Below are 19,421 nucleotides of genomic sequence, written 5' to 3'. Positions count from 1 at the left end.
CCCAAACAAAAATAAATATGAGGTCTGATGACAAAGTTGTAAGACCATTTTTCTGAAAATTGGGTATTCACAACCCTGTATAAGTAGCTGCCTTTGAAGTAATTTTGTCTTGATGTTATGAAAGTGTCCTAATTTTTCTTACATCTCTGAAAATCGGCGCACTATGGCTAAAGATGTTAAAGCGTCTTTAATCCACCAATAAATAAGTAAACCTTCTGGCCAAGTTTAGGCCATATTGCGCCGTATACAATATCTGTAAACTGAGTGTGCTATTTGCTGGACGAAAAAAACAGAATTTCCAGGAGAAGAAACCATGCCCTCCTCTCCTGAGATCGACTAACTCAGCCACATTGTGGAAGACCCATAAAAATCCCTCGCGTCATTGACAGGATTTGACCTCAGAGTCGCTTCCACCTCGTGTGGGAAGGACGGTCATTATACGACTGTGCTACCCACGAGAGCGTCTTTAACTGCGAGTTAATCGATGTGCCTGCTTTGTGGGAGAAAAAATCCAAGTTTCTGGTAGAAAAACTACGTGTCCTTTTCAAAATAAAAATCGAAATATGTTTTTTTTTTGCAATTTCTTCTGAAGTATAGGTTTTCTGGCTTTTACAAAAACAAAACAACAACCGGAAAGGGAGAACACATAATACCAACACGACCGATGATTTATATCTGCTATTTGCCACCGAACGCAGCTGCTAATATTGTTCGTCTACTCAGTTTCCTTGTTTTTCTCTCATTTGAGGGCGTTTAAAAACACCTGCACCAGAACAAGAGCGACTGAAAAAAAATTTGGGGGGAGCTCGAAGGGAAAGCTAGTTTTTTAATCAATGGTCCTTTTTCTTGAGTATAAGTTGGAACACCTTGAGATTGAGACAGCGATGGGTGATCAACGCCAAAGAAATGCTTCTTCAGCACGACTTAATCTTTAGGATGGTCAGAAAAGTGGCAGCTGTGTTTAAATGAAGCAAAATCTAGGGTCTAAAACTTGTAGAACAGCAACCCCAAAATAAAATAAACTTGGTGATTTTGAATTAAAATTGATCAGTTGGTTAATTGTTAGGTTTAAGGAGCATCGGCGACTAAGGCCATGTTGCTCCATGTATATTGTTTGTAAAATGGGTGTGTTCTGAAGTTTCTGTTTGCTGCAGGAAAAACCCGAGTTTCCGGGAGAAAAACCCTGCTACTTTCTCCTTTGACCGAATAATTCAGCCACGTTGTGAAAAAGGCCCATAAAAATTCCTCCACACTACTAGATCCCATACATTTAGGAGTTACAATGGGGTCGGACATGAAGTTATTTGTACAGTGCAGGCAGGCGGCAAGGGAACTGAATGGTGTCCTATCGATGATTTATCGAACTTTGTCGTTATATGGAGAATCACCCAAAAAGATGACATTGAGCTTGAAAGGTATGTCTGCGTGGATTCAGGGGTGGGCAGAGAGGGAATATGGCCCCCCTTAACCAAAAATTTGAAATTAAAGAAAAAGAATGCAGGAGGCGTTCTAAAAAAAAAAAAGCTCAAAAGCCTAGTCGCTATGCCTTCCCCTTATGATGATACCTGGATACGCCAGTGCCTGTTGATAGAAACAGAATTTGACGCTTCAGTAATGATGCACATTTACGATACACAAAAACAAATCTTAATTTACAAAATTCCTTTGATTTCGTCCCTCGTTTAATGGTAAATTAAAGTCCTACATCCTGGATATAAACTTCTGTCAGCTCAGCAGAGTAAATGAGACATCGCAGTTTGTTTTTATTACTGACAAAAGGAAAATATGGAATTTCGCCATCCACGTCTGTGTATGAAGTCACATGCTGTTTTATCAAGGAAGTATCCTTTATTTCATGTGTCTTCAGTAAATAAGGAAGAGGAAAAATATGACAGAATAAATGAAGTTGGATGAGGACTTTCGAAGGTAATTTTTTGTCTATTTCGCGAATTAGAAAGATTTAGGAAAAAAAAGGGATATTTTTAAAAAAAGGTATTAATTTCAGTAAAAAAGAGTAGTTTAATTATACAGGACCCCTTGAAGTCCTTTGTAGGAGGAACCCTACGAGTTATTTGTAGGAATTCCCTCCCGCAGGTGTCCTAAAATTCTAATATAACCACCACGAGCGTTTATTAGACAACCTGGAAGAAAACAAAAGCGGTCGTGGTGAACACTTTGATATTTCAAACTGCTAATTTTCAAGTGAAAAAGGCGCTTGAAAAATGACTCATAATGAGTTAAAAAACGAAAGGATTTCGACACGAGTCTGCTATGGTAAAGACGTAACCAGTTTCCATTTTTTTCAACGCGATAAGCTGTGTTTTCAAGGTTTGGCAAGTCGCTCATGACTGTCTGGTTGTGAAGGACAACTGTATTTCTTAATAGTACATTCATCCAGTATTGAGACACGCGCATGCATTTATTCAATTTATTATCTCTCAGTCCTAGGACAGGTCTTCAGTGCCAGGGATGTTTCAGTATAGCGACATGCTTCGATTTCTTAATATGCTCTTACAAAACTTACTCCAAGGAAAGAGTCAGGCAACTAGTTGCTTATTTTGCAAACAACTATAGTTTTTGTAAAATATAATCAAAAATAGCGCGTAATATAATCACAGGCACCAAACATTACCTCTATGGTATAATATAATTATAAAATATATTGTAGCACATATTATAGTACTATAATATAATGTAAAATAATCACAGATGTCCGAAAATCACCTTCTGAACTACCACTTCCATTACAGACTAGATATAGTCAACCATTGGTTAATCTGCTATGGCCAGAGCCGCTGTTAGGGAATTGGGTCAAAGTCAGGTGGGTCTCATACAAACATCTTCCCTAATGGAGCCCTCTAAGCTATATCCTAAGGCTGCCCATGGGGAAATGCTGTTTTTCAGTAGAAGCGGTAATTTTGGTGACAGTTGCCAGGAAGGTCCTGTTCACCTGTCTCTACAACATACAAACAACTCTTCTAGAATTCAAATTAGATCTTCCCTCGCCTTCGCGGTTAGCACAATTGATAGAATCGCCGTCCTCCCCACACCGGATGAGAAAACCCTTCAAGTCCCTTCGATGAAGTGAGGAATTTTTACTTTTAATGGATGAAAAACTCTGAAACTCGGGTTTTTCATCCAGAAAATAGAAAATCGATCTTAGAACACACGCAATTTACAGAGAATAAACATGGAGCAATATGGCCTTAGTCGCTGATGCTCCTAAAATCCAACAACAACAGATATTTCCTCATATGACAGGAGTGAACACAGAAATTTGATGGAGAAGGAGGGTGATCGATAAAAATTTCGGGATGTTTTGATTTCTCCTCTTCCAACTCTCTGTGTACACCCCTATATTGTGATACAGTTCTCACTAGTATTTTATTTTCGAAAAACCTGTTTTCATTTGATAGAAGTCAAAGGAATTTTTAGCCTCTTTAAAGCAATTATTACAAGAAATAATATACTCCCGAAGGAGACTTAAGGAATTATATTCAAAAATATCAAAAATGCATATCCTTACTGATGAGCATCCCACCGTGTGAAATGACTGCACATTATCAGAAAAGGACAGCGAGCACCAGCGGTATAAACAACCCCACATAGCTTTGCAAACGGCATTGAAAACATCATATTAACACTTACCTTTCGCTTGAAGGTTATAGGGGCGGCTTATCACATCGTTCCGAAAACACAGTCAATACCAGATGTTCAATAAAAGGTCCAATCTTCCTGTAAAGTCATTCATTCACCAGGCGAACTTATTCATGGAAAAACCTGCGTTAGAAATACACGCGACAAGCCATTCTCAGCCAACAACGCGTAAAGAAGACACGTGGCTTCTAGACCTCCTATGGTGCCTTGTTTTCAGCGACTGCACGCACGTGGAGTTCCCTACCCAAGGTTCTACCGAAACGCGCACGTGGGCTACGAATTGTGTACAGGTAGTAAAGAAACGAGGGCCCCTCAGCACTTGCTGGGCGTCAATAGAGTCAGATCAGTTTTTTTTTTTAGTGACATGCGCCTTCATATCTTAGAGGAAGGGGAATGAAAAGTAGCGTCTCCGTTACCAAGGCTGGGGTTAGGGCTTAGGTCCTCCCACCACCTTGCAAAAGGACGCAGGTGTACGGAGCTGACATTGATAAGTCAAGGCCATATGAGGCACACCGATACTTTAGCCATCAACGAAACTGAAGACAATTATCGATTGGGAAGATACTACACTTGACAAGCTTAATACCATCCAACATTTTCCTCATCTTTTATATTTTGGAGATAATTTCTTTATTTAAATTAAAATACTGGGTTGAAACTCTCTCGATGTACAAAGACCAATTACTTTTCGTAATTGGTTTTACGTCACTTCGAAGAAGAATTTTATTGGCTTGAAAAAACATCTAAACACGCCCTTTATGATCAACAAGTTGACATTTGGGAAAATGTTTAAAACACTTACAAAAATGCAAGAATTACAAATTTTTAAACAGAATAATATTTACTAGATCTAAATTACCATCACGTTTGTTTTAATTAATTAATTAAAATATGAATCAATCGGTTTAGGATAATAATAAATTGTATTATTATTTTTCCATTAGCAGACGAAAGAATTTCCCGATTGTGGTGCCATCTATGTCTTTATTTAAGATTTATTTATACGAAAATGTTTACAATCGCTAAGCAGTAGAATCTGTTTTGTTCAACAAGACAGGTCCAAAGTTCTGTGATATAAACAAACCAAAAATAAATCAACGATTTAAGATAAAATAAAAAGATAAGTCTGACATGCTTTCTTGGGAAATAATGTCTCGTAATATAAACTGTCTTTCCTGTAAAAAAAAAAAAGAAAAAAAGTTGAATGACAGATGCATATGCGCAGTGTTTAGATGCCTCTCTGACCTCATAAATGTCACAATTTTTATATATTTAAAAAAACAAAAAAGGGTCCTTATTTATATAAACTAATAGACTTTTTAACAAACTTCGATAATAGTTTAGAAGTAGAAAGGACTTTGTTTATTAAATGGATAATTTTTATTTATGTTTCTACTTTTCCTTGGTCTCTTCTCGGATGAGTGGTTTACCAATTAGCCATTGTCAACGGAAGCTATTTGGTGACACGTAATGTCCACAGGTTGGTGGACTTTATGTTTCCTTTATACATTATATAAGTAGTTTTAATACGAAGATAAGCAATTAGTATGTCGTCTTAGAAAGAGAAACCAAAGACTCGAAAGGTGAAATTGTCTTTGAAAATCAAATCATGAAGACTTCAAGTTCAATACTATTTAAATAAACGATATTGGACTCACCTTTGTAACTTGCTGTAACAAACTTCAGTGTAATTGCTAGGAATTTCATTTATTTTTGAGGGGGGGGGGCACAGGAAGTCGAATTCAATATATTTCGAAAGCACATTTAGGCGTTTGGCAACAATGCGGAAGGACCGGCCATTGAAGCCAACGCCACAGGCAATAGTTGTTGAGAAGCCTTCACGATTATCTATATATATTATTAGAGGGAGCGTTAGAATGTGTCAATGCCTGGAGCGTAAAAATACGTTGGTGAGGCACTGTGCGGAAGCCCCACTTTAGCATCCTGAAATCGCCGGGATGGCACTTGATCCTATCTCTTTCTCCTTTTCCCTGGGTGGCGATACCTTTGACCTACATAGCTCACTCCTCAGTCACTTGGTGTTGTTGTTTGGGGATTTTTTTCTGGGGCATCGACCACTGAGGCTTTAGTTTGCCTAGGCCGATTTGTTATACCCGGAAAAAGAGGGAATAAATCACGGGGGGGGGATCCTCTCCTTCCTAGCTGTGATCGACTAATAAGAAGCCTTTAAGAACTCCTACATTATAGGTTTGAATTTGTCCAGTCTGGCTTCGAATTACTAAAAGATTCAAATTCCGGACATTCCCCAAATAAGTGGTGAATGACATATTTTGTAATAAACTTTTGTTTAATTTTAAAGAGATCACGTGCATTTAATTTTGCAAAAAAGTCTTTTAGTCTCACAACCTGCAAATCAGCTCAAGCCACACATTTGTACAGACAATACTCAATAAAGATTATATCTAGAATTTTGTGAACTGAAGCATGCGCTGCTCAAATAATAATAATAATAATAATAAAACACTGTTAACTGAGCACTATTATATGGGCTGCCATGAACACGTGACTGCATTTGCCACTGGGTAACTGTACACTAGTATTATATACATCTGACCGTCGTATGTAACACAGCTGTAGAATCTTCGTCCTCCCCCACATCGGGTGGAAAAGACCTGAGTTCGAATCCCGTCGATGACTTGATAAATTTTTATGGGCTTTTTCACAATGTGGCTGAGTTAGTCGGTTTCAGGCGAGGCTTGGGACTGCGACTACTAGGGCCATTTAAACACCTCCCAATACTCGAAATTGGGCACAATTTTGGGTTCCCTATATTGCCCAAATATATAAGTAAATTGTAAAATAAACTGAAGTAATTTAGGTCAGGGCCCATGACAAGAGAACTATAAAGCACTGTACAAGTAGAGCGCAGCCTCACTGTGTACGTAGCAATAAGAAAATTAGATTTGCTACTAGTACATCAATCGTAGTGAAGGCAACTGCACCACGAGTTGCTTTTGGTATTGCACTACTCTAAATAAAAAGCTTTTCGCCAACGGAGATGTATACTTCTGTTTATTAAAGTCTATACCACCACTCAAACCACGGTTTCGACCCTGACTGGGATCCCTTCGGTGGTCGATTGCCACTGTAAAAGAATAAAAAACCCAGTGACATTCAGATCTTCATCGTCCCTATCTACCCACCGAGACGATTCCAGTCAGGGTTAAAACCATGGTCTGAGTGGTCCGTATCCTAGTGGTCAGGCGCGCGGGTGCATAAGTACACGTGCCTTGAGTGACCGGGGTTTAAGCCCGTGACTGCTGAATACGGTGCTGTTTCTTGTATTCTGTGTATCTTGTAAACTCCTCTGACTGTTTGATCGTCCCGGAGTACAAACAGAAAATTTATTTAATTTTTATTTAGTTTAAATTGTCCGTCCTCACCACACTGGTGGAAAAGACGAGTTCGAGTCTCGTCGATGATGTGAATTTGAGCTTTTTTCATAACGTGGCTGAGTTAGTCGATCTCAGACTAGAGTAGCATGGTTTTTTCTCCCTGAAACTGGAGTGTTTCGTCCAGCAAAACAGCAAATCGACCACAGAACACACGCAATTTACAGAGCAATATGGCTTAGTAGTCGTTGATGCTCCTAAAACCCTACAAGAACAACATCTCCACTGCAGAAGTGCTTTTTACTTAGAGTAGTGCAATATCAAGGAAACTCGTGGTGCAGTGCCCTCACAATATGAGATCGATGTACTAAGTAGGCAAACCTAATTTTCTCATTGCTACGTACACAGTGAGGCTGTGCCCTACTTGTACAAAGCGCAATATAGGTAAATTTTGTGACCTGTGATTCAGCTGGGACCCGGGACTACATATCCTTAGTACTTCCCCTTAAATGCACCCTGAAGCTTGCCAAATTCAGTGCAAAAAAACTTTTTCCAAAAAAAGATTAAATGATCCGGAAATTTTAAAAGGGACTGTACAGTAGTAAATTTATCGAAAAAAACCAAACAAAACTATTATTGTGCCCAAAAAATTAGACGTCCATTGTGATCTGTCATTGTATCAGCGAGTTTACAGTTATAAAGACCATTTAACTGACTGAGTGTACTAAATGTACAGGGTGTATATCCAACTTAGAGCTACCAATACAGTAGTACAAATACAGTGGCAAGTGTACTAAGTAGAAACACACTTTGTACTATTCGAAACACAGTTTTAATTAAATCCCGGATGTTCATAGATGTACGTGTAGATCATCAACAGTTATTTATCATCTGCATACTGGATCCAACTCATTGTACCTTTAAGGTAAAGCTCTGTACTGAGACAGAAAGGTGTTCGTGGTTTTCTGTACAAAACAGTGACGTAATTATGACGTCAACTGACGTCAATAGTATGTTAGAGGAATGTGCACAGCACACAGGTCGATAGATTTCAAGGTCAAGAGCAATGACTACATCTTCTCTCTCTCCTTTTTCGTTCGATAGTAATAAAGCGTGCATCAACGTTTTCCCACGAACTACAAACTTCTGCTGAATATTAATTTCGACACGTACAGCTGACACTTCACACGAAAAGGAAATTCGATCTTTACAAGATTGATTTTTGGTTCGATTTAAAATATATTCTGCAGAAACTCCCCCCCAAAAAAACGCAAATTTAAGCCTAATTTTGAGAACTACATCGACAAGAACAACAGTAACCATGGTTACATCATTCTGTGTTTCTTTATTTAATAATATATGGTGTATAAATGAATATATTTTAAAATATCTTAATTTTCCATACTACATCTTGGTGTTTCTTTTCTGTAAATAATTTAAAAGCATATTTCTAAGAAATTACATCCATATTCTTGCTATTTACCAAGCAATAAAAAAAAAGAGGTTGCTAATTCGATTTAAATCGGTTTACTCTTTAAGGTTCTGAAAAAACAAAAAAAAGTTGTCACGTGATCAGAATTTCAATTAGTTGTTTTAATTGAAGCCATTATATTTAGTGACGTTTCAGTGGCGCCATCTAGGAATAAATACAGAAATCGAAATCTTGCAAAAGAATTAAATATTATTGTATTCATAAAAGAGCTCCACCTGGAGTTGCCACCTCATCGTAGTTAATTTCAGTTTTTTTTTTTTCTATGTTAAAAAATATGAAAGAAAATATGTAAGGATGGAATATATTGATTGATTTGTCTCTTTTTGTTCTTTCATTTTATTTGCTTTCTTTTTTCCATGTTTTATTTATTTATTTTTAAACATACGTATAGTACCATTTATTAAATTAAGGCTAAAGCAGAAATACCAAATCTGTAGACAGAGAAAAGAGTAGATCAAAATCAATTTATTGTTTAAACTTTTCTTTCTCTTAATTTTTTTGATGTTGCTATCAAGATGTACTTGATATGGGTAGAAGTAACCACAGAGAAAAGTACCAACCGTGTGGTTCTACACTTGGGGTGGTAGAATATGAAAAAGACCTGGGGGTAATTGTGCAGTCAGATATGAAGTTTTTTGAGCAATGCAGACAGGCTGCAAGAGCAGATCATGGAGTTTTGTTAGCAGGGAAAAGGAGGTGATTATCCATTTCTTTAAGGCAATGAGGGCAAAGGATGTAGAGTTTCTTGAGCGAGTACAGTGAAGGGTAACAAGATTGGTGAGGAGAACGAAGGGGTCCTCTTACCAAGAAAGGCTTAAGTTCTGCAAATTGCAGCGTCTGGAGAAGCTCCTGTGAGGTGATCTGATTGCGGTGTATAAAGCCCTGAATGGGTTGAGCAGGCTCAATTCTGATAAGATTCTTCCTCTTGCTCAAATTACAAATCTGAGGAGGCATAAATTCAAATTGAGGAAAGACAGTTGTAGAATAGATGTGCGGAAATCCTCTTTTAGCCAGGGGGTTGTTGATTGCTGGAACAAACTTCTATCTGTCGTTGTGGAAGTTGATAGCTTAAATAAATTCAAGGAGGAACTGAACAAAAAATTTTAGAGGGAATGGATGTGCGAAATTTTTTTTAGACTGATGCTGCATAAGCTTGCTTCCTTTCATCACATGCCTCTACTACTACTACTTGTATCCCTCGTATTGCAAACTCTTCTAATTCAACGTATCCATCTCGGGTAGAAACAGAAATATTTATGGTTTCTTTCTGTTATTGGAAGAAACTGGAGTCTTTGAGAAAAGTTAAAAAAATAATAATAATAAGGGGAACAAATTGAATTCCTCGTTCGAGAATCTGGTACTGGTAAAATTGTAGTTGAGATTGATGGGATGAAAGAATTCGAAGAATCTGTAGCGATGTATGTTAGTGAATTTTGATTAGAATGCGATAGTTACTGTGATGAAGTGATAGTAGCCACAAATGATGTATTTGTGGAGTGTCCGCAAGTTGATTTTGCCATTGAAAAAGTAGTCAGAAATGGGTAAGATTGATGGATTCATGTTGCCTTGAATTTAGTGCGATCCCGATCCCTACCGATGCAGCCTTTTAACAAACTTTCCGGAAAAGATATCCTGCCTGGCATCTTTTGAATTTTTAAGAATTTCAAAGAAATTGCACCAACCTATATGAGTAGAGTTTTTGGAGCATTAGCGACCCTGTTGCTCCGGGTATATTGTCTGTAAATTGCGTGTATTCTGTGGTCGATTTTCGTTTACTGGACAAAAAACCTCGAGTGTCCAAGAGGGAAACCACGCTACTCTCTTTTCCACCCGGGGTGGGGAGGACGGCTGTTCTACCAACTGTGCTACCCACGAGGACAACCTATAGGATAGATTTTAGAAAGTATACCTAGAAAAATTGGGACATTGTATGTCGATGAAAATTTCAAAACATGAAAAAGTAAACATGTTATATTTGAAAAGAATATATCAAAAATCCCAATACCAATGCTTAAATGACTTATAATGAATTCATTATGAGGTTTAAGTAGCCAATAAGAGTCTTCGGAATGGGTCACTTTTTCAATGAACGGATATTATGAAGTATTTATACCATTAACCATTATGAAGTATTTCTTTCTTTCCTATAAGTGGGGAATATTTTAATGGTCTTATAATTATATCAACTAAAATATTTATAATCGTTTGATTATAAATCAAACGATTATATAAATAATTAATGTATTAATGTATTAATTAATGTTTTATATAATTAATATTGCAAGATAAATCAGATCAAATTAGTTGGTCTCGGGTGAGGACAGCATGTTTTCTCTTTTCCCCTCCTGATAAACCTCCGATTTTTCATCCAGAATATATGCAATTTCAAAGTACGTTGATGATCTATGGCTTTAGTTCTACCAATACTTCGCAGATTCAAAACATTCCAGTTCAAATCTAGTTATGTGACAAAACGTTTTGACCAAAGAGATCATTGGAGTGTTTGCAAATAAATAAATTACGTTCGCAATACTCAACTGTGATAATGGTGGTATGGAATTCTGGAACGTAATCAATATTCGAGTTTCTGCAAGAATTTTCGCTTGAAGGGATCCTTCAGAACTGATTAACGCAGATACGCAGTACTCAACAGGGGATTTTTCACGATGCAAATCTGTCTGACCTTGATTTCTCACCGCTGTACTCTTTTCTAGCCAGATTCATTTCTTCTCATTTTGCAAGCCTCAACTCATTCATGACATTAGACCGTATTTCAACTGTCATTCATATTTGGGATGACCTCACAAAGTCATCCATTGTTTGATGATTATTAAATGATTACAGTAGTGGTGGAGGTGGTGGTGGTAGTGTTCAGCGCCAACTAAGGCGATGAGGTGGTAATGTCTACAAAAACTGCAGCTTACACGAGAGAAACCATTCGACCCTCTCCTGAGACCGACTAACTAGGTCACGTTTTGAAAAAAGCTGGTACTGTAAAAGTTTCTTTATTCGGGGCGAGATTCAAAATTAAAAATTTCTACACTGTATGGAAGGACGGTGATTGTAATCGCTGTGCTAACCGCGAGGGCAATTTATTAACAGTTATCGATTTTTTTTATTCTATATAACTGGATTGGCTTATTCTATATGACGTCTATAATACTAAAGTGGGTGTGTCAAATTTTAGCATCAAAGTTTTGATGTAAAGTTAATTATTCTCCCATAAAATTTCATTGAAAATATATCATGGGGAATTAAGCTCCATCATTCTAATAAATGAGGAAGTAATTCTGTATGTGTTGCGCAACGCAAAGTTTATTTCTAGTAGGATGTTTTGGACAGTAAATTCTATAGGAAGGTAAGTTTCAAGGTTAAACATCGAAAGTTTGACCAATAACTTCAATAACTGCCACAAAGTTCTTTCCTCACTACCACCTTCTGGCTTCTCGAAATCACCTCGAGCATATGTTGCTTAGCAACAGCCATAATTGGCAACGTCTGTGCTGGCGTCAATATAATGAACCTTCAGCCCAGCTTCGGCTCAAATAGGCCACTTCGCTTTTCATCCCAACAGCTAACCAGGAAAGCTTACCCACAAAAGAAACTTGGTCAAGAGTACCGACAATAATTTATTTTCCCCTATCCCCACCTCATGATGTATTACATCACGCGTTCTAGATTAGCTCACTTGGTATGTGCTCTTGACCTTAAAATCGCGACCTTGGCATTTTAAGGGAGTTTCAACACCAGAGCCACCGTGATAAGGAACAAGATGTGTGCAAAATTATATTAATCATGGAATACGCAAGTTAAAGAGCTTATTTTCCTCTTGGCATGTCATCAGAGATGACATTTCGGGTTATTAGTTGAATTCCATATTAAAAACGTGGAGGATATTGTGTAAGAAATTGGGTGGAAGCGAAAGGAAAGAGATTAAGAAAAATGGTACCAACCCATTCAGTTCGTGATTAAATTTATTGTCATGTGACATCTTCAAATCACGTGATAGAATCGCTGACCTTGAACGTTATAAAGAAACCTGTCAGATGCGTGAGTAATAGCATTTGTACTCATCCCACTCACGTGTGTGGATGAGATATAGTTAAGTACACGTTCACTGCCAGTGGACACACGATGGTGTACCGAGGCATGACAACTATCCACAAGAAACGAAAATTACGTTAATAAAAAGTCACGTAATCTTTCGTGTGCGCTTGGTCCTATGGTGACACTTGAGATGACGAGGCGAGTTTTATTACTTTGGCAGTTTTTTTATTATGGTACTTATCCCTACGTCCGTATTTTTATTGCCATTTGTCCACCATCATTTTTTGGACCTCTCGATAGTTGGTTGGCTTACTGTTAAAAGTTAGCTTGTCTAGTTTTTTCTCATAAAAACATGAGGACCTTGGTTGGTTCTCATCTTCTGTAGACAATGCTATTGGACCGGTTAGCTAATCGGATTATTAGCTCATATCTTTCTAACCGAAAGCAGCTATCTTTAATTAAAAGTTGAAGATTTTGTACTTGGTATATAACTCAACCTTTTAAGCAATTTAAAAGCCAACTTATACACCGAAATATACGGTAGTTTAACTCTAATCAAATACAAAAAATAATAAAAAGATTCTTCACCGTCCATTCGATTTTGGATAAATACATTTCTTCTGACATCTCAGTGTACGTGCTCCATTCAGCATATTAGATGAGACATCAGTATGAAAATCGGGATGATACGGGAAGTAGTCCAACCTCCCTTTATTATAAGGGGATAACCTGAATTTCTACTAATAATAGTAACTGCTTTTTTTTACCACTTGGAAGATTTCACCGCATGCGCAGAGCAAGCGCATTCCAAACAGTCTTGTATGTTTTCCCAAAGAGTTCATCAACACTTGCAAAATGGTTATAACAGCTGGAAGAAGTCACCTTCATAGCTCTAAAGACATCTGGTGTCGAAAAAAATAAAGAAATAATAACTTTAGTGTTTGGTACTACAAGAAGCGACATCAGTCTGCGGGGAAATGAAATTAAATGCGTAGAAAGCTTCTTAAGAAAAGAAGTATTTGTCCAGGACCATACAAGCAATTCATTAAACCCATCAAGACAGATAATCATAATATAAAAGCGGACACTTACCCATGTTGGCAAAGGACCATACCATCTACTACATTTTACTTGCAATGGACGCATTGCGTAAATATAAAAACCCTTCAACCAGTCTGCATTGTACCTTGTGTTACATAAGAATTATCTTCGAAGATATATTGCCTTCGGCACTCCACCGAAGTTGTTATAAAAAAGTAATCTGCAATATTAGTAATGCATATTTTATTGGGCTATTGCTTCACCTTCGTGAGATTACTGGCAAGCTTTTGACATTGATGTATTTGCAAAAGATGCATGCTAGTAATAGCTCAGCGAAGCCTCCATAGAATGTGACAACCCTCTAGTTCCGTTGATCGTCGTCTATCTGTATCGAGTGCAGCACGTCGTAGAGAGGTCAATGGCCTCGCTACCGCTCGAACATGCAGTCTCCCAGATAGCGGTAAAGGCGAGCTATGACGCCAGCGATATCAGGTGGTTCTAGCACAACTGTACTTGAATATTAAAAAGAGAGTGGCTGCCTGGTTGAACTTCGAAGCCATGAGGGACGTCCATCTTCACAGATAAATGTGGATTCCAAACAAAAGCGTTCGATTAATTTGAAAAAATCGGGAATGCAGCGCATCGACTTGAACCAAACCTACATCATTATATTGAGATATATATATTTATAAAGAAATGCTGCAATAATTGCAAAGCAAAAGAATGTCCAATTAATTCTGCAAGTAGAATTATACGCTAATCTACATACCTATTTTTCTTCGTGGGTAGCAGAGATGGTAGGAAAAGACTCGAGTTCGAATCCCGCCAATGATACGAGAAATTTTTATGGGTCTTTTCCACAACGAGGATGAGTTAGTTGGTCTCGGGAGAAAGTAGCGTGGTGTTTTCTCCCAGAAGCTCTTCAAGCAAACAGCAAATCGATCATGGAACAATATGTCCTAGTTACCAATACACCTAAAACTCTAAAACAACGGAGTAGAAATCCTCAGCTGTCCAATTTTCAACAACTGAGGGAAGCAAATGAATTAACATTGATTAGCATCACTGTGGAACGTGGTCGATTTGCTGTTTGCTGGAAGAAAAACTCGAGTCCTTTGACTGTCCTTCAAACAACGACTATGCAGCAGAAATCATTCCAACATCAGCAGTAAAGTGTTTCCCATGAAGAAAGGAATTCAGGACAAGAAAGAGGAAGAAATCCGAGGATGCACGGTCTGGGGAATAAGCAGGATGCGGCAATATTTTATTGGCCAGTGGACAACCCTTTCATGTGCACATGAAAGGGGTGAGAAGGCTGGGAAGCCATCAAGCAGACGCACTGTACTCATATGCTACTCTTGATGGATGTTGTTCTCCAGATCCTACACCAATTTGGGCCTCTGTGGCCAGTTCTTTGACGCTAATACGGAAATCTTGCAGGATTAGTGCCCCAATTTTTGCAACACTCTCTTCTGTTACAGCAATTGGACATCCTGGGATTTCTTAATCATGCACTAAGGTTCGCCCAGATTAGATTGTTCATACCAATGTGCAACAACACTATAACCTAGGTAGTCTTCTCCATAAACAGCGAATATCATGTGGAGTTTCTTAGAGAACCTGGAATGGTTAATGGAGATTGCGTTAAAGATTACATTTACACTAATTCCAGTATTGAAATAATGGTAACGAATCAGATATCTCTGGAACGTGTGGAAATATAATGGTAAATCAAAAAGTATAGGCAATTTGTGGGTAAAACCCATTTCAGAACACTCACCGAGGTAATCATACCAACGCTGGTAGACGAGTCTTCAAGTGTGTGGGCAGTCTTCTGGACTCATTCTAACTTTATACAATGAAGGGGAGCTAATATCAGTTCTGATTTCCAACTGCACCATACTCAAACAACGTGTGGTAATCAGAATATGGTGAGGAGAGGTAAAATACGAGTGTCTATGAATTAATCATCTGAATATGAAAGCTCGATCAAAATTTTAATGTAACCGGTATCTTAAAATGGTTTGCTGAAGTTATCGAAGCAACGCGATGGGTATTTTCTCATGCAGTTGGCAGCCTTCATCCCAGCAAGCATTGCGACAGTGCAGGAGAAGGTGCGTGTTGTGGCTGTGGAATGCCAAATTCCCAGTGACTGTTTGTTTTCAATGAGAATTCCAGAAAGATCCATCTAGGGAACAATCAATTAGGCGATGGTTGAAACTGTAAGATATATATCTTACATGATTTTTTTATTAATTTTATGATGAGAATTTAAGTCATCTAGTAAGTATCTAGTAAGTAATAGTGGTAGGAGTCCGCAGGTAAAGGAGTGTTTAAAGAAATAGAGAGCCGAGACGAGGAGCACCAGAAATCTTTCATATGCAAGGAGAAGAGACGTCCAACAGTAAGAAGAACCTTTGTGATAGCCGCATCAAAGAGAGGAATGTCAAGCAAGTGTCGTGCAGAAGCCGTTCAAGGAAGACAGCTGATCTTAGGAATCCTGTAAGAAAGAACTATCTAGAAGAAATATACAAAAGAAAGGGGAGAAAAGGCAATAAGAAATGGTACAAGTAAATCCTCTGAAAAATCCTTTTAGTATGTTGTTACCCAATGTCTCTTAACATGTTGTGCAAAATTTCATTCATTTCCTGATAGTAGTAATTTTTTTTTACAGGTCTGAAGTGACCATGGCGACGCAAAGTGTGAGGTTTTCCAAAGTTGAGAAGAGAACCGTCATCAAGTACCTCTTCTCCAAGAAAATGGGAGTCAAAGAGATTTATGACGAATTGAAGCAAACAATGGCCAAGGAGTACCCTTCATACAGCACAGTGAAATCGTGGGTGGCGGATTTTAGGAGGGGGAGAACAAGCACAGAAGATGAGGAAAGACCAGGAAGACCCAGGACTGTAGTGATTGTGGAAATTGTCGATAGTGTCCACGACCTGATCCTTGCAGACAGGAGGACGGGTCTGCAACGTGTAGCAGACACCCTAGGCATCAGTTTGAAGTGGGTGCATTACATCGTGCATGAAGAATTGTGTATGAGAAAACTGTCTGCCAAGTGGGTTCCCAAACTCTTGACAGCTGATGACAGGAGGAAAGAAAAGAAGGGACTGCGCGAAGGCACTTTTGGATAGTTTTTCAAGTAGTGCAAGCAATTTTATTCAATGAATAGTGACAGTTGATGAAACATCATTGTACGTGTATGATCCTGAGACCAAAAATCAATCCATGCAGTGGTACCATGATGAATCACCATGACTCAAAAAATTTTGCAGACAGAAATCTGCAGGGAAAGTGATGGGTGTGATATGTTGGGTTTGGGAGTGGATAATACTCAGCGAATACCTGGAAAAAGGCACCACCTTGAATGCTGAACGTTATGTGGTCATGCTGGACAAATTGCATGCCGCTTTGAAGGAAACGACGTGGGAAAAGTTGTCAAAAAGCATCCTTTTCCTCCAAGACAATGCTCTCTACCACAAGGCCAGAATTGCAATGGAGAAAATTCATGATTTGCAGTATGAAATCATTGAACATCCCCCTTATTCTCCAAACTTTGCCCCCTCGGACTATTATCTGTTCCTCAACCTCAAAATGCACCTCAAAGGTACTACATTTAGGGACACAAGAGACGTTATATCAGCAGTAGAGGGGTGGGTTGCAGACAAAGACTTACCATGGAATAGAATTGCTGCAGGAACGTTGCGCCAAGTGTATCAACCTGGAAGAGAACTATGTTGAATAAAATGACATTCATTTGCCACTGGCGCCATATTTTCTTTCCGAGGCCGGAAACTTATCAAAACCCCCTCGTACACTGTGTTGCACCTTTATTAGATACACCTACCTAGCAGTGTGTTGAGCCTCCTTTAGCCTTTAAAACAGCCTGAATTCGTCTAGGCATGGATTGAACAAGATGCTGAAAACGTTGCGCAGGAATGGAGTACCATGCAGACATGAGTGTGTCACGCAGTTCTTTGAGATTCAACGGAAGTGTAGCTTTTAGCAAAAAGCCCTTTCCAGCTCATCCCAAAGATGTTCAATAGGATTGAGATCCCAAGGACTGAGCGGACCACTGCAGCAAAAAAAAAAAGTCATTGTCACGTTCCTGGATCCATTCCATAGTGATTCGGGCTTTGTGCACCGGCGCATTATCCTGCAGGAAGTAACTATCTGACTGAAGATAAACTGTCAACATGAACGGATGCACTTGGTCAGCAACGATGTTAAATGCGATGTGGCATTCAGACGTGAATCTATGGGCATCAATGGACGCAACGTGTGCCAAGAAAACATTCCCCACACCATAACACTGCCTCCACCACCTTGCACAGTAGTCATCAGACATGACGGGTCGATGCATTCATGTTGTTTTCATCAAATTCTGAGCCTTCCATCAACATGATGCACCAGGAACTCGACTCGCCAGACCAAGCAACTGTTTTCCAATCCTCGATAGTCCAGTGTTGGTGTTACTGTGCCCACAGGAGGCGTGCTCTCTTGTTCTTCATTGATAACAAAGGTACGCGATGTGGCCGTCGGCTGTTGTAGCCCATTCGCGACAAAGTGCGACTAGTGGTCCTTTGCGGTATTCTGTTCTGTGCACCAAGGTTGTATTCTGACGTGATGTGCGACATTGTGGCCAGTCTGTTTGCTTGCTCAATTCTAGCCATCCTCCTCCTCTGAGCTCTCTCATCAACAAGCAATTTTCTTCCACAGGAGTGCCACGAGAGGATGTTTTCTGTTCGTTGCACCATTCTCGATACACCCTTGAAACTGTGGTGCGTGAAAAGTTCAGGAGAACTGCCGTTTCAAAGATGCTTTGTGCAGCACATCTTGCACCTATTACCATGCCACGTTCGAAGTCCGTTAGATCACCCCCTTTTCTCCATTTTTGCTACGGTTTGTACGCTTAACTGATACTAGAAAGGTTGTTCTGCTGCATTTATATCCAGTGATTTGCAACGTTGTGGGACAAGCCATTTGTGTGCACAGCAGGGGTCTACCTAATAAAGTGGCAGCATAGTGAATATATTGGTATATTTATGAGATTATACTAAGAAACCCTTTCATGGAATTGGCTAAAAGAGTAGCGAACTATTTGTAGAATTATGTGTAACTGTGGAGGAGAGTATATACCAGCCATCCTTGTATTCCTATTGCCCTTATAGTTGGCAGGAAGAAGTGTGCCATTTTATGATTATGACAATTATGTGTCTGTAATTTCCATATGATTAATGCTGAATAATAAACTTGTTAATGTTAATTTGATCAATATATGCAGCTCTACAGTAAACCACTTTAGTATCATGAACAAGAGGAAGAAAAGGGAATAAAAAATCCTCACGAATCGGAGTTTTCTGTAAAATGATAGTAGCGCAATCAGGTAGCTTGTGGACCTTGGAGAGAGTGAGGGCCCACTGTTGATTCCAAATTTATCAATAGCTACTCAACTGAAGTTCTAAGGTAAGGTGGGGTAATAGAAATCAACAAAATTATATAGTTAAATAAAATTGAATAAGATAAAGTTCCCACAAAACAGTTTCAAGAAACCGTCAGTGTACTCCACCAGAAAGGATCAGATAGGCCAAGTGTATCTGCAGATAAAGTTTTGGAAATTCAGGAAATACTTATCCGAAGTCCTACAAAGTCTATCAGCCATGCAAGTCTACAGCTGCAAATACCACGAGCAACACTGCACAGGGTCGTTCGCAAGAGATTGAAACTTTATGCTTGCAAAATGCAAATCGTCCAGGAAATTCAGCCTCACGAGAAACCACAACGAGGGAATTCGCTGTACACGTTCTCAACCGTATAGACGAAGATGA

The 19,421-nt window shown here is 38.8% G+C and overlaps 2 protein-coding genes across 2 annotated transcripts in view; one reads left to right on the top strand and one right to left on the bottom strand.

The window, feature by feature from the left end:
• Positions 1 to 19,421, bottom strand: part of LOC150077771 (solute carrier organic anion transporter family member 74D-like) — a 146,775-nt gene that overhangs the window by 56,810 nt on the left and 70,544 nt on the right. The window lies entirely within an intron of this gene.
• Positions 16,278 to 16,727, top strand: LOC150077772 (protein GVQW3-like). The gene has a single exon (XM_090384359.1). It carries the CDS (start codon positions 16,278 to 16,280, stop codon positions 16,725 to 16,727), a length of 450 nt encoding a protein of 149 aa, XP_090240485.1.

Source organism: Mastigoproctus giganteus, chromosome 11, assembly GCF_048544385.1.
Source record: "Mastigoproctus giganteus isolate SK-2022 chromosome 11, ASM4854438v1, whole genome shotgun sequence".
NCBI classification, from domain to species: Eukaryota; Metazoa; Arthropoda; class Arachnida; order Uropygi; family Thelyphonidae; genus Mastigoproctus; species Mastigoproctus giganteus.
This window is presented reverse-complemented; position numbering and strand designations above follow the sequence as displayed.

What these genes read in the sequence shown, in the direction of transcription:
- LOC150077772 (XM_090384359.1), top strand. Translation starts at nt 16,278, where the DNA reads ATGGCGACGCAAAGTGTGAGGTTTTCCAAAGTTGAGAAGAGAACCGTC.